Here is a 23,208-nt window from a genome sequence, read left to right as displayed (position 1 = left end):
TGGCTGAAGTCGGACGCTTAACCAACTGCGCCACCCAGGCGCCCCCAAAACTTTTATTTTAAAACTCAAAAGAATCCCAATAGAAAAAGTATGGTAAGGTGCAGTTGTGGGGAGAGTATCTCTAAGCGTAAGCAGGCTGGAGGACAAGATGGGTCCCTCCCTTCCCACAGGGACGACATCCAGCTTGGAATCCTTGCAGCAGATCCTGACAACTGAGGCTGGAGCCTGGCATCTGCAGGGAGGTTCTTTTGGGTACCAGTAGGTTCTGCTGTGATGAGTGCTTTCTGGCATAAAGCCAAGTTATTGGGGGCCACCATAATTGTGATACAGGTGGTTTGTGTGTGAAATGTCTGATTTACTGGCTGTGCGGTCTGTTAACTTCGGCCAAGGATGAAAACAGTTGTATGCAAGTTTCCTAAAATGACAGGCACTGGTGATGATCATGTCATCGTTATAAGCAGATGCGCATCCCCAAGATGGGCTGGACTCTGGGGAGAGGGCCTCTAGGGAAAGAGGGAAGTGTTACTGCTCATTATTTTTATACTCACCACTCTCTACTGTATTCAAGTGGCCTTTAGGTGGTGATTTTGCCGTGCGTGTGTGTGTGTGTGTGTGTGTGTGTGTGTGTGTGTGAAAACACAACATACAAGCATGGTTAAGAGTCATTTAACTTTCCTGTATTGCCTTTTGATGGCATGTTAGCATGTTATGATTTCTGAAAATTATTGTAGGGAAATTACCTTGATATTCCCTTCTAGTGTGTCTTCTCAATATGAAAAATGTGGTTTTCTGCACTAGTCCAGACCCAGGTAACCATGTGAGTAAGCCATGTTTTTTACTGTCTGTCCCATTCAGTCAGTCCCAAACATCAGACAATTTATACAAATAATTGGTAAGGTAGAAATAACCAAATTGGCCAGCTAAGCAAGCGACAGAGCTGACATTGGCCACAGGTAGTGATGCAGAAATGTGAGATGTGATCCTTGGGGACCTGTGCTTTCACTCTGTCGCTGGTGAGGCTTCTTTCCCAGGTACCTTGTCAAGGTGACTCTCACAAGGTCTGTGACAGCCTTTGTGACACATATGACTTCAGAGTCTTGCTTCTCTGTCTGGCATCGTATTTCCAGGCGGTTCAGGACCCCATTTTCCTTCCACTCTGCCTGTTCGGTACCTCCTGCCCCAAATCAAGACTCCAGGAGCCACAGCCCCTCTCACCTTTCCTTCTCCCACCAAGTCCACACCCTTCCCCAGTGTGATTTCTTCTTTTTTGTGTCTTGGGCGTATTCTACAACCACTTGGGATGTGTTTTGTGTTTGTAACAGTCTTCTGAAAACGCTCTAACGTAATTCCTGAAAGTTTATTCCATCCTGCTGGTTTATTTTAAAAAGTTTATTCATTTATTTTGAGAAAGAAAGAGAGAGAGAGAGAGAGAGAGAGAGAGAGAGAGCATGAGCAGGGGAAGGGGCAGAGAGAGAAGGAGAGAGAATCCCAAGCAGGCTCTGCACTGTCAGCCCAGAGCCTGACGTGGGACTCAATCCCGTGAGCTGTGAGATCATGACCTGAGCTGAAATCCAAGCGTTGGACACTTAACCAGCTGAGCCACCCAGGCACCCCCTGCCCTTCCGTTTTGAAGAAGATGTCACTTTTCACTTCATGGAGAGCCTTCTGTGGAGAAAAATGCCCCTGCATCTTGAGATCACGGATTGACCAGGAGTTTTTTAGCGGGTCCATTCATTACCTCCAGTGCCTTTGAAACACAGCAGTGAAGAGGTTTTAGGAGGTAGAGGGAGGAAGCCACCTGGCTTAGGTATGGACTGTTCTCAGCTGCAGCTTAGCGAGGGGAGAAGCACAAGCTGGCCAGGGGACCCTAGAGGAGCTGGAGAAAGCTCCCCAAGTGTAGACCTGGACCAGGAGCCTCAGCATCACTTGGAACATGTGAGCAGGTGCAGGTTGAGGCGGGGGACGCCTGAGACCCTCTGAATCAGAATCTTTCATGGAAGGGTCGCTCTGCAATCTATTCTAACAAGCCCTCCAGTGGACTCCAGTGCAAGCCAACCACAAGAACCATAGTTTCCAGGGGATTTGGATGCTTGGCGGCCAACAGCCCAGTGAGGTCCAGCACCTACTAATGGTAACCATGGCTGCCACTACTGAGCCTCGACTCTGTGCCCTGCTGACCTCTCTACATGTGCCGTCTCGTGGCGTCTTCACTGCGGCCTCAGAGAGAGGACTCTTGCCTGCATTCCTGAAGAGGGTGCCTCCAAGCTGGGGAGACACAGTGCCAGGGCTTCAGCGATGATGCTGTGGGCATTGCAAGGCCAGGGGGAGGCATCAGAGCAGGGACAGCTGCAGATCTCCAAGGGCGTGGAGGAGGGGGGACCTGAGGAACCCTGGAGGGAGGAAGACTTTGAAGAAGAAAGAGAAGTCCTCTTCTGAGAACTCGAGGGAGGAAACGCATCCAATGGAAACGCAGGTGGTGGTCAGCCCTGCGGTCGGATATTCAGTTGCTTCTCCTGGTGGAAGCTTACTCGATCCAACTCTGCAAGGGTGCCCCTCTGGCTGCTCCGGCGCCTGTGGCCATTCTCCCCACCACGCCTGAGTTGTCCAGCAGTATGGTGGGTCAGAAACCCCTTTCTGCTACAGAGCATCTCAAAATGCTAGATCTTACGTAGTGATCACTTTTTTTTAATGTTTCTTGAGAGAGAAAGAGCAAGAAGGGGAGGGGCAGAGAAAGAGGCAGAGAGAGAATCCCAAATAGGCTCCTCGATGTCAGCACAGAGCCTGACTCGGGGCTCGATCCCACAAACCCTGAGATCATGACCTGAGATGAAATCAAGAGTCGGATGCTTAACCGATGGAGCCATCCAGGCACCCCACGTAGTGACCATTTTAAATGTATAGCTGCTCTTGCAAGAGAGTAAATGAAATCGTGTTGGCCTGAAAATGAGAACGAAGGCACAGAATAGAAAAGCAAGGAGAGCTGAAAGGGCCTGGGCTCTGTTCCCACGGGCCTGCCCTGGAGCCCACAGACCACACTGGGCCACCTGTACACAGACCCTCAAGAGAGAGACCCTGTCCACGAATCGGAGGGGTGGAAGGAAGTGGCCTTCAGCACAGGGAGATGCCAGGGGAAAAATTCAGAAAGTCACTCTTTGCAGGGAGGACAGTCCAGAGTGGGGAAGAAACGTTAGCAGGAGCCTTGATGCCACTGAAAAACCTTAGCGTCTTAGTGAACCCAGACAGCTACCAGTGCAATGAAGGCATGTCGCTGGGGTTCCTCAGGTCTCCCTAGGCGTGAGAGCACCAAGGTGCGAAGGAAAAAAAGATATCCTTACACCCATCAGCCAGGAGCATTCATATGCTTGGTAGGTGTTACAGGTGGTAAAACTTCAGAAACCATCAATAAGGACACGGAAGGACAGAGTGACCAAGAAAGAACATTGTAATCTGACACACATTACAGAAAGGGACAAAAAAAAAGGAAAAAGTTTTCTTTTTCTGTTTAGCTTTTCTTAAAAACACCTCCTGGAATGTTTTATTGCAGTGACAATATGGTCTGTGCCCACCAACTTCCACATTTTGCTACAACCAAAGGAAGATAAGGGAGAACACGGAGTCAAAGGGCACACGTTCATTTAATCAAAAGAGGGAGAAAGGATGATCTGAATTTCAGGACAAACTAAAATGGTTACTCTTACGAAAGACACTGAGTACTATCGTGGATGCTAACAACAGCTCTCTATAGTACTGCAAAAATATTCTTCATTGGGTCACTTTGATGCCAACTTTGGATCAGGAGCAGTGGCTGAACAGAGCTTTTTGGAAAGCTAAGCCAAAGTAGATCACACATTTTGTTCTGTAGAGTCTAGTGATAAGGGATGGAACGTGGGAGAAATTAGCGGAGGAAACGGACGGTATTTTTCTTAGATTGCCTATCCAAAATGGCACATGACTCACCTTTGCTTCGTGCCAGACCTGACTCATAGTCAATTCGAAATTGAGTCCCTTGGCAACTTGGCAAGTCCCTGAACGTCAGATTTTCTGAGGTGTTGATTAAATACAATTCATGTGCTTGAATACTCTAGACTACCTGGAGACAGGGTTTCTATTTTGATGACGAAAAGCAAAGCATCAGCTTTGTTCTTGCCAGTATAAAGTACATGCTTCTTCAGACTGAGGCCCCAGAAATATATATGTACCAACAGCCCGAGCTTTTTTCTCAAAAGTCTTTTAGAATATACTGAAGTCCCTGGACAAATAGAATCAAGATTTTTTCCATAGAACATGGAAGAAAATCCTGTCACTTAGAAAAGCTTAAATGTAGGTATTCTCAGTGAAATTCATTATGTGGCGAAAGACCCCTAATTTGACTCTTGCCTACCACGTGATTTTGTGTGATTTTGAATGGACTTGCTACTTTAATGGGCCTGGCAGAGTAAGTTTCTGCAACACATACCCTCAGGGATAGATGAAATAATTTGTTGGCTGGGGCTTCTTTTATAATTTGCAAAAGAGGAGTCATGATAACCACGCTGCAGAGGGCGTTGGGTTAAATTGGAGGCAGCTACATAGTATCCATTACAACATTGCGGAATGGCTACACCCAACTACCATTATATGATTTCCAAACATCAATGTTGGACTATACTATCTGGTAGTAATTAGCCAGTGGTCTAATGTTTTACGTGACTCTCATAGCCAGACATCAGCATAAAGAATCCTGTGTAGCTATTTGCTGAAACAGGCACATGATGGCACAATGAAACTTTAGTTTTAAGATGACTGAGCTTAATTGAAGGATGGCCAACCATTATGGCTGCTTGAAGAAACGAGATACCTCATCCCAATGGAGTCCTTTCGAGAAGGTGACTTCCCTTTCTACCCCGTGGATCTCTTCTTAGCCCAATCTGTCATAGGGCTTTCTGTTGTATCCTAAGGAAACCGTGCTATTCCCATATATGAAAGAAATCCACTCCCTATCATTATTGACACCCTCATTTAAACCCATGAAAATAGTCAAGAATCACTAAACAATCTTTTTTTTTTCTTAATGCATGAAAGAGGAACAATGAACTGATCAGAGGAACTAACCCCAAAGGAAGTAGGGTTTATTTAGGAAACAAAATAGAACTTTAAATATTTTTTGTGTTTGCCTCAGAGAATTGTAATGGATTATCACATACATAAAACAAGAGCAGGGAATTACTGAAAAATAAATGAATAAAAGGACATCCAAAACCTCTTGGAAATTAAATACACAGACAAATTTTGGTGAAATTTTTGATATTCACAGATAAAGAGGAAACTCTTGCCAGCTGCAAGAGATAAGATTATATAGAGTTGGAAAGAACCATGTTAGCATACAGATTCTCATGTGTGAGGCAGGATGCCAGGAAAGAAGGAACCAAGAATAGAATCTTGAAGAAGGATTGTGATCTGAATCTTGCTTGGATTTAGCCATACTGATCATCAAGGATATGGATTAGATGAAGACAATCTTCAGACACAAGAGGGCTTAGAGAGTAACTGGATCCAAATTAGATTGTTCTGACAATACAACTACTCAAATATATAATCCAAATAATGGAAAATAAATCTAGAAAAGGGAAGGGTGTGATAATACAACTGTTGCATTTCATAAAAGTTCCTATAATAGAAACATAATGTAAAATAGTTACATATTTTTAATTTGCATTTTATATGTATATACTAAAAATCATATAATTTATATTATATATTTAATGTATAATATTTAACATAGATTATGTTGAATCATAATCATAATTATATAACATTAAATCGTTAATCATAATTATATATTTTTTGTATTTCTAGTTAACATTAATAAACATATGAACATATCTAATATTTATAATAAATATTTTGACATTATGGCATTCATATTCAATACATATTATAGGTATACTGATGAAAATATCAGGGTAATTTACCTATTGATTAGATAGGAGTCTTTGGTTCCAAGAGAAAGAAACATGTCTTGAACTGGTTAAGGGAAGTGGGTTTTTGTGGGAGTTTTTTGGCTCCCATGACTGGGAATTTTAAGAGATGAATCCTCATTATGGTCATGGCGGAGTCCAGGTACCCAATTACTGTCTTAGGACTGTGTTTTCCCCCATCCCTGAACAAGTTCTCTCCATGTGCTCGTCCAAATGGCTATTTATCCAAGACTCTGCCATTCCATTGACTCCAGGCCAGTGAGACCAGCTTCCCCAGGAGCTCTGGTGGGAAGGTCCAGAGGCAGGCCTTGATTTGTCCAGCTGAGCACACATGCCCTCCTTTGGTCTACCGTTGTGTGCACGGTTTAAATTGGCCAGATTTGGTTCCTCTCACGCCCATCCCCCAGGGCCCAGGGTAGTTAGGGGCAGTTGTTAGACTCACCCAGATGTTGAGAAATAGGTTGGCCACAGGAAGCAGGAATTCGTTTAGCACTAACAGGGAGGGGGATGGTGCTGGACAGACAAAAACAGCAGCTGTTGTCTATATATGTCTTAATAGAACAGTGACTGGAATCCAGTCCTGCCTTTCAGTGGTGGAAATTGAAATTTTCCCTGCCCATTTTCCTGGGTGTATTAGGATTCTAGGCTTAAACGTATGTCTCAGGCTCTGGAGAAGTATGCATTGATTACATCATTGACTCTTAAGAGAATTCAGATTCCAGAGAATCTATTTTAGATCCATTAGTGCTTTCAAAGTCTTCATTATCCTGCCTTCTTGAAGAAAATTGTGTGTCTGTATGTGTGTGTGTGTGTGTGTGTGTGTGTGTGTGTGTGTAATGATCCTCTATCGTGAACTGGCTGTACTGTTACCTGCATCGTGCACTACCTTTGAGGGGCCCATGATTACATTAAAAACTGATACAACTCTTTTTAAAGTATTGCTGTTTACAGTACAGTAGAAATTACATCTGGTGCAACCCATCAACTCAAGATGGAAATTTTCGCGTGTCAGTGAAAAATGTTTAGGGGGACATGGTGGTTCAAAATTATTTGCGGATGTATATGACAGAAACTATCGGCAAACACGTGCCAGTTTGCACTACTGATTCAAGTGCACTTTTCCAGTATCTCCCCTGTTTCTTCCCTTTTTTCTCAATTGTTAGAACATAGGAAATTAAACCAAAGTAGTCGGGATGAAAGATGAGCATCGGTGATTGGCTATCAATAGTGTGTGGAAATCATAGGCATCAGTGAGAGGGGAAAAAGAATCCTTTCTGTGAGACATTGTCTCTGGTCCACATCAATGTGGTGAAAGTGACCCTTGGGGAATCTCCCTTAGTCATGACTAGCAAGAGAACACGATTTAGGGTACAAGACCTTGCACTTACATTCAATAAAATCACTCAAAACTGAATCCGTTACAAGAGTCCTTGGAAGATCCTTATGTTTAGTGTTTGAAATTTTTTTGGTGACTTTGTAAATGAAAAACTCAATGACGTGGGTACTGAATGGAACATGACGGTGTTCACCTTGAGGAACTGGAGGCCGTAAGTTAGCATTTTCTTCTTTACACCTTAGCTAGAGAAATTTCTGGAAGCTCTCATTGAGACAGAAGGGCATTTGAACCACAGGATTATAAAATTTAGGTGGAGGACAGTGAAGGGGTTAGTATTCCTTACTCAGGCTCTATGGCCATTCATTTGGAAGAGAATTTAATCAAGAATTCATATTAGGCTTCTGTTAAAGACAAATTAAGTGTGGTTTTCACATTTGCAGAAATCTTGCAGTGGTAACGTTTTAGGTCAAAAAGGTTGTTCACGCCTTGAGAGAACAGCAGACTTGCTAGCAAATTAATTAGCTCAAAAATCACGAGCTATACTTCTAGGGCCGATGGAAGACAGCAGAAAGGACGTAAACAATGACGCATCTCTTCTACAATTCCTAGTCACTGGTCAACTGTCCAAAGAACGTTTGCATCTTACATTTAAATTTGGAATTTCAGAGAACAGTAGTACTCTGTACCTAGAAGGGATTTTAGAGCTCCTCAGAACCCACGTGCTTATTTTACAGAAAGGGGAAAAGGCAGTCCCGAGTTTGGAGTAGAACTTGGACCTGGATGTGGGATTCGGGCTCTTAACCCAGCCCTTCTTGGGCTGTCCCTGGATTTCAAGTTGGGGTCCCCAGGACCACTGGCTTCATGGAATCAGGGGCTAAGTGAGGGAGGTGAGGGGTGCACAGAAGGATCTAGACGGCCCCATAAATAACAGCCAAAGCCGCTCCAAGCTTTTCTTCTATGTTTTGGGCTTCTGTTTAGAATCGATAAAGAAAAAAAAGAAAATTCTCCTGCACCATTATCTTACTCAGAAATGTTCAAAACATCTTACAGCTCACAGGGCTAACAGTAGGAACCAGCCCAGAGGAGACTCAAAGCTGGGGCAGGGCGAGGGAGGTGGTGATGTCCGATTCTAAGCGAAGATTCTCAGACCGACGGGGTTGACTGCAGACAGACATGAAAACCACACCGAGCCAGGTTGGAGCCTCACAGGAATGTTCCTTCCTATCTCCAGATCAGGGCCGGCTTTGACGGCTCCCCCAGCAGTGTTTCAGGAAGTTGTTTGCTGGTCTCTCCTTGGCCAGTCCCCTGAGGTGGGTCCCTTCTCCCTGGGCCTTTATGCACTTGTTCCTCCCGTGCCTGGGTGACCACCCTCCTGACAGTGTGGCCGCCCTTACCTGCTCCCTGAACCCTGGGGACGGCGCATGGGTGGACCCTCACCGAACACCTGTCCAGTGGGTTCAAGGATGCAGTTACTCTGGCCCTGGGAAGGTGATCCATTAGAAGAGACTTGCCCGGGCAGGAGGGGAGCTCCGGAAATGGCAGTCTTTACCGTATATTGTTAAAATGGTTTCACACATACACGCCGAATATAGACTCCTCACACCTTGTCGACTTAGGTTTGCAGTTGGCTCAATTTAGAGCAGTGACTTTCTACTTGCTTTTTTTGCTCCCAAACGTCTGTAGGGTGTAAAGCAAGCCCAGGCCAGCATTCTGGATCGCATAACTGGAGAGAAAGGGGATGGGGAGGGCTTGGCGTCCCCCATCCGCCAGGGATGTATTCCAAGTGTCCAGGACACGAGTGTGCCAGGAGGACCCCCTAGCCGCAGGCGGTCCCGAAGGCTTCTTTGGGGTTACTTCATGCTAGGGTGACCCCTGGGGTGGGAAGAGGGGGACCGAGCCACCTGTTTGGGACCCTGCTGCATGCTGACACCTCCCTCCGACCAGCCAGCCCCACTCCACCTGTGCAGACACACCTCAAGTTGACATTAGCAGATGGCACCGAGGAAAAAAAACAAAAGAAGGCGGGTATTGTTAACAGCGCTCTCTGCGTGCGGTTCGGACACACCGCCTCGCGCATTTGTGCCTCTAAACAATTCCTCCTTTGTGCTCTGGTCTTTCCTTTCGAGCTCTGTTGTGAAATGTCTGTGTTTTGTTTTGTTTTGTTTTTATATATGTAATTTTGTTATTTTGTTTATTTCATTGTTCGTGACCTCAAATAAGCCAGCCCCTCGAGGAACGCTCTCCTTGGCGCTCTTTCGGGTTCATTAATTCTACGTTGCTAAGTCTGCTGTCCGGTTAAAAGCATGTCCCTGTGAGGCCGTCGCTGGACTCCAGGTCGTGATCACGTGCAGTGAGCCCTGGGCACCCCTACGGCCTTAATTCACTGTAGCAATCCAGCAACGACGTATTGGAGAAACGGTTTTACAACAAGACAGCTGGAAACCGCAGCACAGCGCGGTCCTTGCTTCCTGGACCGCCGGGAACAGGGCTGAGATCGGATGTCTTGAGGCTTAAAATCTGTTTCTACATTAATTCGAAGTAAACACGTCTGGTGTGTAGCTGGTCCAGGGTGATGTCCTCCTGTCCTGCAGGCATGGAGCGTTCGGTGACCTTAGGGAACCCGGAGGCTCGCTGTACTTCCATACTTAATGTATCTCTGAAGGGCTTGCTTGTATGTTGTGCCAAATGGCTACAGTGTTCCCCGTCATTACTATTTCAGTGTAACCCTCGCTCTGATCGTTGCAAATCTCTGCCTCTCGTTCTTCCTGCTGCAGTAAATCTCACTCAGGAACAAGAGAACCCCAACCAAAGCCATTTGCATTCTGGTTCCTTCTCATTGGTCTTGGAGGTAATCTTCCAGGATCCCCTCTTGTTTGGACCAGAGCTCCCTGCTCGCATGTAAAAAAAAACGAAGGGGAGGAAACAAATTAGATAAAAATGAAGGGGGAGCCAGATGCCGAAGAGGCATGAAGTTTGACCCTGTAGGGCGGATTCCGAATGTTCCTGTGGAACATTTGTCAGAAGCTCCCACACAGTATTGTTTACTTCTCATTTTGTTTATGTCTGGAAAGGATGGTCTTGGGGGAAGAACTCACTTCAGAACAACTTCAGCGAAAGCAAGGGTCAGGCTGGAAAGCACGGCAAACGCTGTGTCATTTGTCGGAATTTTTAAACGCGTCTGCCCGCAGTCACACACGCGGGTCAAAAGCCAAAAGGCTGATCCGGAACGTGCTGACGTTTGAGGGCAAGTTTTGCTCTCCATCACGAACCGGCCCCCGGCTCCCTCCGAGTCATAAGGCGCTTCTGGAGGAAGCTGTGAGGCCCGATCGGGTCTTCCTGTGCTCCCAGCCCCCCTGAATTCCACCGTCCAGGGGAGTCAGGCGGGTTGGTGTTCACATGCGCTCGGCCGTGTGGAGACGTGCCGGCTGACGTGTCCTTGCCGTGTTTTGTCCAGTGAGCCTGCCCCTGGGGCCCGGCAGTCCCCGTGGCACGGACGGGGCCCCACCGGTGCCGTCCGAGGCCGAGGAGACCGTGTCTGTCGGCAGCTGTTTTGCCTCCGAGGACACAACCGAAGACTCAGGAGTGGTGAGCTCCCCGTCAGACATCGTGTCCCTGGATTCCCAGCACGACAGCGTGAAATCCAAAGATAAGTGGGCCACGGACCAGGAAGACGGCAGCGACCAGGACCTGGCTGGGACCCCAGAACTGGGTCCCCGGAAGAGCCCCACGCGGGAGAGGAACAGCTCTGGGCGACGGCACTCGAGGTGAGTCACGGGACAGCTGGAGAGGGAGGGCCCATCCTGGACTCGAGGAGGAAGGTCTGTGGGTTGTGGTGACCCGACAAATGCATGCCGGGTGCCCTCCGCAGCTGCCACTCCCTGATTTGGGGGTGCGATCCACAGCCGGGTGTTCACGCTCTTTCTAGACACGCGGGGGTTTAGAAGTACGGTAAAACCTTGGCTTGCGAGTAACTCGTTCTGCGAGGGTTCCACACGACAAGCAAATATTTCTAGTCAATTTTGACTTGATGAACGAGCGATGCCTTGCAACACAAGTCGCACGTGACGCCCAATGTGGTCACGCCTGAGCCAATGGTTCTTGAAATGCGCCTTGATGTACGAGTGCTTTGGATGACAAGCATGTTCTGGAAATAAATTATGCTTGCAGACCAAGGTCTTACTGTAATACCTAACATGGGCTAGTTTGTTTTTCCTTTTATATAAATGGGACCATAATCTCAGTGCCCTTTTTTCTTTTCTTTTTTTTTTTAATTTTTTTTTTTAACGTTTATTTATTTTTGAGACAGAGAGAGACAGAGCATGAACGGGGGAGGGCCAGAGAGAGGGAGACAGAGAATCTGAAACAGGCTCCAGACTCTGAGCTGTCAGCACAGAGCCCGACGCGGGGCTTGAACTCACGGACCGCGAGATCATGACCTGAGTCGAAGTCAGCCGCTTAACCGACTGAGCCACCCAGGTGCCCCTCAGTGCCCTTTTTTCCATCAAGTTTTAAAGATTGATCCATGAGGATACATGTCTTATTAGTTCATTTATTTTCCTTTTTTTTAATTAAAAAAAAAATTTTTTTTTTTATGTTAGAGAGGGAAAGAGAGCTCATGAGTGAGGTGTAGGGGGCATGGAGCCTGACACGGGGCTCGATCCCATGACCTGAACCAAAATCAGGAGTCACACCTCGACCTACTGAACCACCTGGGGACCCCTTATTTTTCTTTTAAATTTAACTAATGGGCACTGAGGTCTTTCTGGTTTTCCACCCACTGGAAACAGTGAGGCAGGTATACATATGTTCCTGTTAACACATAGAGAGCTTTCTAGAAGAGAAGTTACTAGACGTTCAGAAAAGTCCTCTTCAACCATGGACTATTGGCCAATTGTTCTCCACTGTGATTGGCTTACACACCCTCCAGTGGTCTCTAATGGCCTGGCACTCCTCACCAGTACTGGCCCATGCCATCAGCAGACCTCGTATGTTCGCCAGTCCTACGGGTTCAAATGGCATTTCACGTGCTTTTTAATTTACAATTCTCTGATCAGTAAGAATGAGCATCTTGTGATGTGTGCATTAGTGTAGGAATTGTCTTTTCATAGACTGTTCTTTAAAAAAAAAACTGGGATGTTACTTAAAAAAAAAAAATTCAGTGGCGCCTGGGTGGCTTAGTCAGTTAAGCATCTTGGTTTCAGCTCAGGCCATGATCTCATGCCTCGTGAGTGCAAGCTCCAGGTCGGGCTCTGCGCTGACAGTGTGGAGCCTGCTTGGGATTCTCTCTCTCCCTCTCTCTCTGCCCCTGCCCTGTTCACTCTCTCTCCCAAGATAAGTAAACATTAAAAAAAATAAATAAATAAGTTAAAAAAAATTGAACGTTCATCCATTTCTTCTTAATCTGTAAATCAGTTCTTGACTACCCACGGAGATTCTTCAAGACCGTGGTTTGCATGTAACTCTGTGTTCGTTGCATAAAAATTGCTTTTTAATTTTAATAATGTCAGATTTCTCCCCTTTTCCCTGAACGCGGAAATTCCTCTGCATATTTGAGAGCCCCTTCCCACACCCTGAAGGACTAAAGATGAGCTGAATTTCTCATGAAAGTTTAGTGTTGCTTTCTCGTATCTGGGCTTCTCAACAACCTGGGTTTATTTTCGGGTGTGATGTGAAGGAGGAAATCTATTTTTTCCCCTGACTCCTCGCTCTACCCTGGTTTCCTTGTATACCACCTGCCCCCTGGGTTCCGTTCCTTTCGTAGCTGGATTTTTGGTCCTGCCATGTCCCTCCCCCCACCCCAGCACCCCCTGTCTTTGTTTTCTTCAGTCTTGCCCAGAAAGGCAGGTTAATTCTCTTCAGTCTTGCCCAGAAAGGCCCATCAGTTTTTTTCACCCTTTAGATAATTTTAAGAGCCAGTCCACACAAACGATGTTATGGAAATATTAACAAGAATGAGACCAAGAACGTCAGCCTGTAAGCCGACCCCCAAAAGAAACGAATGCCTTTGTGTTTGCCACATTTTGGCCCAGCCCAGTCCATGCGAACACACAGATCTTTATCTGGTTAATGTAATTGTCAATAATAATTTGTTTTGATTCATTTTTCGCCCAAGGACGTATCACGAGCATTTTCCCATTTGTTAATTACACTCTCTAATAGTTTTAACGTGTAGCTCATCAGACCTAAGGACAATTCCAAGGCCAAGTGTGTGTTTCACTGGCCGGAAAACTAGAATGCAGCCCTTGCTCTGTTCTTCCCCCTCACCTTCCCCCCGCCCCCCCTGCACACAAGGCATGTTAGCCTGTGCTGTGTGCATCTGTGAGAGCAGAGAACAATTACGGTGTTTCCTTCTTAGTCCATTTAACATTCAAAAAAATCTCTTTCTACAGTAATCCTCAGGTGTGTTCTGTGAGTGTGCACGGAGATTGCGTTCCCTGAGCTCTACATCTGAAGTTCATCAGACATTTTTCCTTCTGGCCCCTAGGGATGCTGTTGTTAACCCTCCTTTGCTTTGCTGGCAACGACCCTTGATGCAAAGCATTGCTGCTTTCTGTCCAAATGGGAGAATTAACATTGCCCCTGGCCACAGCCAGGGATAATCATGGAGTCTTTGGAACCTGATGCTTCCTCCCAGCAGGGAGTAGGGGATGTTTTTCTGCCCTTATCTGTGGGGTGCCATGGAATTTGAGAGTAGGCGGTGGGGAGGGAGGGGGCTCTGACAGACCCACATGGGTGCCCCCAGCACTGATGAGTTGCCTGGCCTTCGAGAGTCCGCGCGACTTTGTGGAGATAGTGTCTCCTCCCACTCAGAGGTGTCCTGAGCCTGTAAATGCCCAGTGTGCGTGGCACAGTACACGTTCCCTTGCTCTCAAGTGGTTGCATTGTCAAAGTCACTACGGTTAGTTCAGGAAACGGGGCGCCGTGAATTTTCCTGGCAGGCCACTTTTCTTCTCTGGGCTTCCAGCAGCCCGGCAGTGTCCTAAGGATGCAGATAGCCTCTGAGACCCTCAGCTCTGTCTGTGCTGTTCCATTATCTGCCGCAGACGTGGGATCCTCTCTCTGCCCCAGGACTTCTCATGGAATGACCATCGTTAGTGCATTACTGTGATTCAGAGGAAATGTCTGTTTGGTCCTATTTCTCCTAGATATTTGGTCTACACCCACAGTTGCTGGCTTACAGCTCCCAAAGCCCTTGGGATTTCTTAAGTGTGGAGAGTAGTAGAGAGGTCTTTTGTTATGTTAATTGTGCCCTTTGGAAAGCATCCCTGGGGCGGGGCGGGGTGGGGGCATGCAGGGTGCCAGTGGGGGCAACTAATTGACTAAAGTCACTCCCTGACCTTCCGGGGGGAGGGGAGAGGGGCTGGAGGCAAGGTCAGCCATTGGCTAGTGACTCAGTCAATCATGACTATGCAATGCAGCCTCCGTAGACTATCAAAAGGAGGGTGTTGGAAAACTTCCAGATTTGGTGAATGGGAACAGGTTGGGGGGAGTGGCGCCTGGGGAAGGGTGGGATTTCTGTGCCCCCAAATCGTATCTCTCCTTATGCCTCTCTTCTTCCGGCTACTGATTCACATCCTTTCTTATATCCATTAACAAACGGGCCAAACTAGGTGTTTCTCTGAGTTCTGTGACTCATCCTGGCAAATTGATTGAACCTACGGAGGAGGGCGTCAGAGCCCCCAGTCTGTAGCCATGGGTCTGAGCTGGAGGCTGGTGTCTCTCAAGGGTGGGAGTGGGGAGGGGCGCCTGGGTGGGCGGCAGACTTCAGCTCCGGTCATGATCTCATAGTCCGTGAGTTCGAGCCCCACATCGGGTTCTGTGCTGACAGCTCAGAGCCTGGAGCCTGCAGCCTGCTTCGGGTTCTGTGTCTCCCTCTCTCTGCCCCTCCCCTGCTCATGCTCTGTCTCTTTTTCAAAAAAATGAATAAATGCTGAAAAAAAAAATTTTTTTTTAAAGGGTGGGGGTGGAGAGCAGCCTGGTGCGACTGAGCCCTTCCGCCTATGGGGTCGGAGAGTGTCTGTGGGTCCACAGTGTCAGAAGGGAGTTGAGTCTTCAGACAGAGCGCTGCCTCTGCCCCTGTGCCTGAGGCACGTCGGTGCTAGGTCTGGGAACCCCTTAAAAGGTTTGTTTGACAGGAATTCTCTCCTCTGACAGATGAGGCCAACCCGAGACGGCGGTCCCATATTTCTTTCCAAATGTACGCTTTCCCATAAAGTTCAGGGTTACTGAGAAGCAAGCAGCACGGAGGGGTGTGAAACTGGGGTTGCAAACTCAAAGGCCCGCAGGGGCCAGACAGATAATGAGGGTGAGGGCGGCCACAGAGAACAGCCCAGAAAGCTCAGTTCTCTCTCAGGAAAGCAGCCTTGCACCCTCCTTCCAAACTTACCCGGAGGGGTCACAGACCCAGGGTGGCCGGCCTTTGAAGAGAAGCCAGAAATCTAGATGTTTAAAAAACTTTTTTTCATGTTCATTTATTTATTTTTGAGAGAGAGAGAGAGAGAGACCGAGCACAAGCAGGGGAGGGGCAGCCAGAGAGGGAGAGAGAAAGAATCCCAAGCAGGCCCCCCACACTGTCAGCACAGAGCCCGACGTGAGGCTCGAACCCATGAACCGTGAGATCATGACCTGAGCCAAAACCAAGAGTCAGACGCTTGACCAACTGAGCCCCCCAGGGGCCCCCAGAAATGTAGACTTTTCTGTGAGGTCTCCAAACTTTTCAATGTTGGCAACCCAGTCAGACATGCCAAGCCAAACTAAACATGTGCGTGCCGGGTGGGGCCGGTTCCCCGACGTGCACTGGCCTTGGCCCTTCCTTCTGTGCTGGCTGATTTTTCCGGCTTGGGAAGGTCTGTGTAGTCCCTTGGGTGTTTCCTGTGAGATACAGCCCTGGAGAAATACCTCCGCACAGATAAATGCAGGTAGTCGTTCTAGCCTCCCCATCGTGAACCATGAAAGTCTCTTACAAATTCTGGAGGAAAGCAACCGGTTTAAATGCCCCCTCTCTTTTCCACATCCCAATGTCCCTAGAATAGGGCTCTGATAAAAATACCCCGTCTTTTAAATGCTGATCTGTGCCTTCCACCGCCCACGCGGTCACAGTGAAAGCACTTACAAATACTCACTTCAGTCCTTTGGACGCGGACAGAATTCATCTCTCTGGATGGACGCGGTGCATTCCAGAGGCCGCGCTCTGTGGTCCTGTCTGCAGCCCCTGGGGCTGAGAGCCTGAGCCGCAAAAAGGCACTGAAGGCTGGAGGGGGGAAAGATGGGGTGGGGCTAAACCGGGGGTGGAGGTCACAGGCACAGGGTCAGAGGCCAAGTCTGCAGAGCCCGGGGAGCCAGGGTGCAGCGGCTGATTCCAGGGGTCCAGAGCAGGCCGTGGCCAAGTTTGGCGAGATGGGAACCTCGGCTGGGGGATGGGCAGCCCAGGGTCAAGCTGCAGTCATGTGAGGACGGCACCCACCGCCGTTGACCGAGCCACCTTGAGCTCGGCCACCTGGACAGACGGGAACGGAACGCTCACGTTCAACAGCGATCGAGGGGAACACTAAGGAACAGCACGGTGTTTTCCGACATCCTGAGTCCCCAGGGGAGCCCAGGCAGGGCAATCCCAGGCCTGGTGCCGGCTGGCACTCACTCAGCCATCAGCACTTCTCGTCATGTGGCCCTGAAATGTGGGCCTACGAGGACACGGTGCCCCTATTCTCTGTGGCTGCTGCCGGTCCCTGGGTCCGGCTAGCCTCCTGGCTCTGCTCTGCACAATTCTGACACCTAGTTTCTGCAGGTGAGAAAGGATGTGTTTCTTGCATGGCCGTCCAGGCCCGGTTGGACCCCGTTACCATCTTTCATTGCAAACGTGGGCCTCGAACTCCTAGCAGTTTCCTCTAAACTCAGTGCGACTGATAAACAGGTTCCTCGAGGAAGAAACCAGCCCAGGAGCACAGGATCAACACATACACAAATGACGATCGCTCCTTATTTGGGGGACCCCGGGGAATGGCCTCAAGCAGCTCTGCCCGGGACTAGAGTCACACCTCGGGGGACCTACATTTGCTTGAACAGCTTCTCCCAGAGGCATCTTCCCTTTGTATGTGGCCTGAGGCAACATTCCTAACACTTAAGGAACACCTTCCAGGGTCAGACTGCCTGAGGTCATGTCTGTCCCCTGGGGGCAGTGACTGGCTGTCACATCAATTTCTTTAGTACATGCAGGGGCGCCCTGGGCGGGGCTCCGTCAGTTAAGCCTCTGACTCTTGGTTTCCGCTCAGGTCACGATCTCGCAGTTAGTGAGTTCAAGCCCCACATCAGGCTCCACACTGACAGTGCAGAGCCTGCTTGGAATTCTCTGTCTCTCTCTCTCTGCCCCGTCATGCTCGCTCTCTCTCAAAAAAAAATACTCTTAAAAAAAGAAAAAGTAAGAATGGCACCTGACATATTTGCAGCCTTCAAAAACTGATAGCTGGTATTCTTATTGTTGCTGTCGAAGTTATTGTTTGCAGCTGCCTGAGGAAAAAAAGAAATTTGGTTTGTTGGGGAACGCTTGCACCCTGGGTCAGGCTCTGATCATCTGCCTCGTTAAGCCAGATAGCATCTTTGGGAAGAAACTACGTGTGTATATGTGTGGTAGATATGTGTACATATGTATGTGTACATATGCATATTTGTACGTAGATAAAGGGGAAAAACAGAGAGAACTCTGCCTCCTACCCACCCGGGGGACATCCCAATGGAACTTGTATTATTATTATTTTTTTTAATTTATTTTTGAGAGAGAGCATGTGCGCAGGCAGGGGAGGGGCAGAGAGAGAGGGACAGAGGATCCAAAGCAGGTTTTATCCTGATAGATAGCACTGAGCTCACGTGGGGCTTGCCTTCACGAACTGTGAGATCATGACCTGAGCGGGAGACACGCAACTGACTGAGCTGCTCAGGCGCCATGAACTTGTATTATTTCTAAGCCCTTGAATCCCAAAGGCAGTCTTGTTGTCCTCAGACGGTGTATCCATCTGAGTATCAACATGTGGGACTGGAAATTCCTTTTGGGAACATGAGCTCAGCAGTGGAGCAGATGAGCGCTTGGGCATGTGGGTTTCAGGCCGTGTCCCTTGGTGAGGGGAGGACACTGAAAGCGAGGTTAGAGCCACAAAAGACACGGTGCAGCTCCTTCAAGACACGGGAGCCTCCCTGTCGTGGCTCCTGTCCCCCCTCATTCCCTGCCCTCTGCCTGGCTGTCCCCAAGGCCATCTAGCCTCACTCAACAGCCAGTGGTGGGCATGAGGACATTAACAGTGAAACCCTGCCGGGCCCTGTAGGGCACGTGTGCCTGGTCTGGTCTCGGGACTGAGGGTGTGCGGGGCAGCAGAGGGGACGGACAGGGTGGGGTCCTGCCTTTTCACTGGCCGCTGCCAGCCTGGGGCCCCTGGACTCTGTGACCACAGGAACTCTGCACCCAGAATTCTTGGAAGCATCTCTCACCTTCTGGAATCCTAGAATTTCCTGACCGCCCCCCCCCCCCCAACAGCACTTGGAAACACTGAATACCTCCTAGAACCCAGACACTTTGTAGCTACATTTTTGCAAAGGAGCATTTAAAAGCCACTCCATGTGGGGGGCACCTAGGTGATTCGGTCAGTTGAGCGTCCGACTTTGGCTCAGGTCACGATCTCACGGTCTGTGGGTTCAAGCCCTATGTCGGGCTCTGTGCCAACAGCTCGGAGCCTGGAGCCTGCTTCGGATTCTGTGTCTCCCTCTCTCTCTGCCCCTCCCCCGCTCATGCTCTGTCTCTGTCTCTCAAAAATAAACAAACATTAATTTTTTTTTTAATTTAAAAAAAAAAACTTAAAAAAAAAAAAGCCAGTGCAGAGGTGCCTGGGTGGCTCAGTCCAACCCTTCATTTCAGCTCAGGTCATGATCTCACGGTTCATGAGTTCGAGCCCCGCGTCAGGTTCTGCGCTGACAGCACGGAGCCTGCTTGGGATTCTCTCTCTCCTTCTGTCTCTCTGCCCCTCCCGTTCTCACACTTTCTTGCTTTGTCTCAAAGTAAGCAAATAAACGTTAAAAAAAGAAAGAAATAAAAACCACTCCAGCTATTTCGGAACGACACTTTGCTGCTGCGAATAGGAGCTCTTGCCCAGCGGGTGACACACCGACTTTGGTGTGAAGAACGGAGCGTTTCCTGTCAATTCCGCGAGGGTACCTAGTGGTGATGACAGTGTGGACTAAGTATTGGGTTAAATCAAGTCATACTAACGAGGGTGTCATAAAAGCGGACTTAGAGTAATTCATCTCCCCTTCGTCTCCTTACCACAGTGTTTAATGTGACGATCATATTTTTTTTTTTTTTTGACCACGAGATTTTAAGTGACGTGCGTGGCTCCTCTTCCATTCCCGGGGGACACGTGGTGCTAGAAGTCTGAAGCTTTGTCAACACAGGCGCGCTGGTCAGCAGGGTGGGAAGTTGAGCACACATGCCCGTCATCAACTGTGTGTTTTCCCAGCTTCCTGCCTTTATTTTTGACAGAGTGAGAGAGACAGACAGAGCATGAGCAGGGGTGGGGCAGAGAGAGAAGGAGACACAGAATCGGAAGCAGGCTCCAGGCTCTGAGCTGTCAACAGAGCCCGACACAGGGCTAGAACTCAGGAACTGTAAGATCATGACCTGAGCCGAAGTCGGATGCTCAACCAACTGAGCCACCCAGGCACCCCTGACTTTTATTTCAATGTTTATTAATTTTTGAGAGAGAGAGACGGCATGAGTGGGGAAGGGGCAGAGAGAGAGAGGGAGACACAGAATCCGAAGCAGGCTCCAGGCTCCGAGCTGTCAGCACAGAGCCCGACGCAGGGGTTGAACTCACGGACCGTGAGATCATGACCTGAGCCTAAGTCGGACGCTTAACCGACTGAGCCGTCCAGGCGCCCCAAGCTTCCTGCCTTTAGCATACGGAGTTTAATTGTTTGAAAACGCACAGGTCCGTTGGCTTGTCAGCAAATTGAATCCCAGCCTGCAAGAGACATTTTTTTTTCATTTTAGACTGCTTTTTTTTAATTCTGCCATTGGATACATTACTTGCAGAAGCTCTTTTAGCCACATCGAAAAGAGACGTGGCCACACATGTGCCCGAATCGCCCAGAATCAGCCCGTGCTCTTTTATTGTTTCTCCTCTAAAATGAAAGCAAAAAACGGAAACCTGTTTTTCCGACGGCTGATCTGACCTGATCGCCTCCGTTGATCCCGCTGATCCCGCTGATCCTGAAGCTGGAGAGGCCGAGCCGGGTCTGGGTGGGGGAGGGGGGTCTGTCACCCTGATGCCCTCGCCCCCCACCCTTCCGCCCTTTGTCCCTCGCGTTGATGCAGCGGTGGCCTGCAAACCTCTGCAGCCACGCTCGCTGCTGGTGATGGGTACTCGGCGTGTGCAAGCCGGTAAAAGTGTCAGCACTGCTTGTGATTCATTTTCCTGATCTTCAGCCAAAACAGACCGCCGTCAGGAAACCCAGCTGAAGACTGGGGGGCGGGAAGGTGCCGAGGAGAGGGACACCTGTGCACGGTTATTTTCAGCTACAAAGACGCTGACGCTTGTGGCCGGCTCTCCACTCCGGGGACACGGTCTAGAACTCTCCTGCTAAGCCCCCAGATTGCTGGCTTCCCCCCCCCCCCCAACCCTGGGAGGAGGCCCTTGGAACTGGTTTTCGCAGGGACAGAGCAGTAGTTACCATCCTCGACTAACCCTTTGGGGGCCAGTAGATGGGGGTGGGGGAGGAAAGAGAAGCAGATATCGCCACGTCTCTTCCTCGCGAAACTTTACATTGGGAAGCAAAATAGATGCGTTGACATTGGTGTTGGCTTTTGCCAGATAGTCCATTCACCAGGAGCTCAGGGCCCAGAGCACAGGGACCCCCCTGCATTGCATCAGGGAAGGAGCCAGCAGCATGAGCAAAGTGGCCTCCAGACCTCACCTCTCCCCTTGCCTAGAGACCCCAGAGGTTCAGCAGCCTCGGGAACAGCGCAGCCAAGGACCATGGGTGGACCCTCCCTCCCAGGCCGGTGGCTCCTGTCCCGTGTCTACTCGGTCCCCATGGGCAGGCGGGGCCCCGAGGAAGCAGGCTCACACCGGAGGATCTGGTCAGAGGACCACGTGAGGTGCCAGACGGGCAGAGGTGGAATGGGGCTGGGTCAGCAGAGCCAGGATTGAGCGACAGCATCTGGGGGACGCCTGTGTGGTGCTGGGGATGCAGGCTCAGGAGAGCAGAAGCAGGTGGGAGGGAATGGGACTCAGAGCAGGGTCCCCCCACTTCAGCAAGGGGGCTTGGACTGCAGAGGGGCGGGGAACACCTTGTGACCTTGGGGCTTGGCTCCAGATGGCTTTTGGGGGGCGGTTCAGGCTCCAGCCTGGGCGGGAGGAAGACAATCGAGCTCACACGCAGGCCTGGTCTCGGCCGCCTCGGTATGGTCGTCAGGCTAATAGCTACTCACTGGGATTGTTAAACACTCATAACAAAATCAAATTGTAGGGGCACCCGGGTGCTCAGTCGGTTGAGCGTCCGACTCTTTGATTTCTGCTCAGGCCACGATCCCAGGGTCCTGGGATCAAGCCCCACATCGGGTTCTACACTGAGCATGGAGCCTGCTTGGGATTCTCTGTCTCTCTGTCTCTCTCTCTCTCTCCCCCTCCTCCCCCTCCCCTGTTTATGCTCTCTCTCAGAAAAAAAAAAAAAGCACTGATAGTAAAATAAAACATAAACACAACGAACCATGAGTATCGTGCACCGTATAACAAAAATGTAATCTACTTGACAAACACAGAGTTTTCGTTCATGGTCAAAAAGGGCCCAAAGGGATTATTTTAAATTTAGCCATCTAAAACACTGCCCATCGTTCAAGCTGCTTTTTGTACCCAAATGAGCATAATTCAAGACAGAAAAGGATAACATATTCACTATAATTCATTCATTTCCACAAGTCACAGTGGTTGGTGGGTTGACTAAACTTTACTTTCCTTGCCCGTGGGGATGTGCTATTTTTTTTTTTAATTTTTTTAATTGTTTATTTTAAGAGAGTAAGTGCAAGCGGGGAAGGGGGAGAGAGAGAAGACAGAGAGAATCCCAAGCAGGCTCCAGGCTGTCAGCACAGAGCCCAACGCAGGGCTGGAGCTCGCACGCCATGAGATCATGACCTGAGCCGAAATCAGGAGTCGGAGGCTGAACCAACAGCCACCGGGGTGCCGCGGGCATGTGCTATTTTTAGATCATCACAATCATTCTGTGTATGTATCTTGATTTCTTCACACAACGTGCTGGCTTGAGCATTGATCTGTGTTTCCACAGAGAATCCAGATTCACCATAGTGACCAATTTTAACGCCCTTTGAAATCAACATGTGCTTTAGGCAAACCCTGACGGCTGGGTATGTGGGAACTCTTCACCTACATTCGACCAACGTTGTGTTCCCATTTTTCCCGCTGTAGGATCGTTTCCTTGAGGCAGATTACCAGAGACGAGGGAACCGAACTTCTTACAAAGTTACAGCGACGTTTTTGTTTCTTGATGTGTGTTCCCAACGGCTTTCCAGTAGCAATGGGTGTGAGGGTCTCAGCCCCACTGCATTTCATCAGCTTCCGTGACTTGTTTCTAGTGTAACATGTACAAAATAGCATTCCTGGGATTTTTATTTTAAATTAGTTTTTAATTCATATGAATATCATTCTGTTCTCATAGAGAGGTGTGGTTGAGCATACTTTGAAGTCAACACGAGTACTTTGAAGAAAAAGTACCTATGTAATTTTGTTTAGCCAGGCTTTAAGCATCAAAATGAACAGCAAGCATTTTAGAAAGTGCTGGTTTCAGTTTTGAATACTATTTTACATATCACTCTGCATTTTTTTCTGTACCTTGTATTTTGTCAACTGTTTAAATTAAGTG

General features: G+C 48.7%; 1 protein-coding gene across 5 annotated transcripts in view; it reads left to right on the top strand.

Moving 5' to 3' along the window:
* Window positions 1-23,208, top strand: part of COBL (cordon-bleu WH2 repeat protein) — a 276,082-nt gene that overhangs the window by 239,581 nt on the left and 13,293 nt on the right. For all 5 annotated transcript variants that reach the window (XM_047849242.1, XM_047849241.1, XM_047849238.1 and 2 more), the window contains one exon: window positions 10,748-11,057. In XM_047849242.1, the coding sequence (XP_047705198.1) occupies window positions 10,748-11,057 (310 nt within the window). The remainder of the gene's footprint in view (window positions 1-10,747; window positions 11,058-23,208) is intronic.

Source organism: Prionailurus viverrinus, chromosome A2 (genome assembly GCF_022837055.1).
Source record: "Prionailurus viverrinus isolate Anna chromosome A2, UM_Priviv_1.0, whole genome shotgun sequence".
NCBI lineage: Eukaryota > Metazoa > Chordata > Mammalia > Carnivora > Felidae > Prionailurus > Prionailurus viverrinus.
Note: the sequence above shows the minus strand (reverse complement) of the source record. Positions and strands in the feature narration are given on the sequence as shown.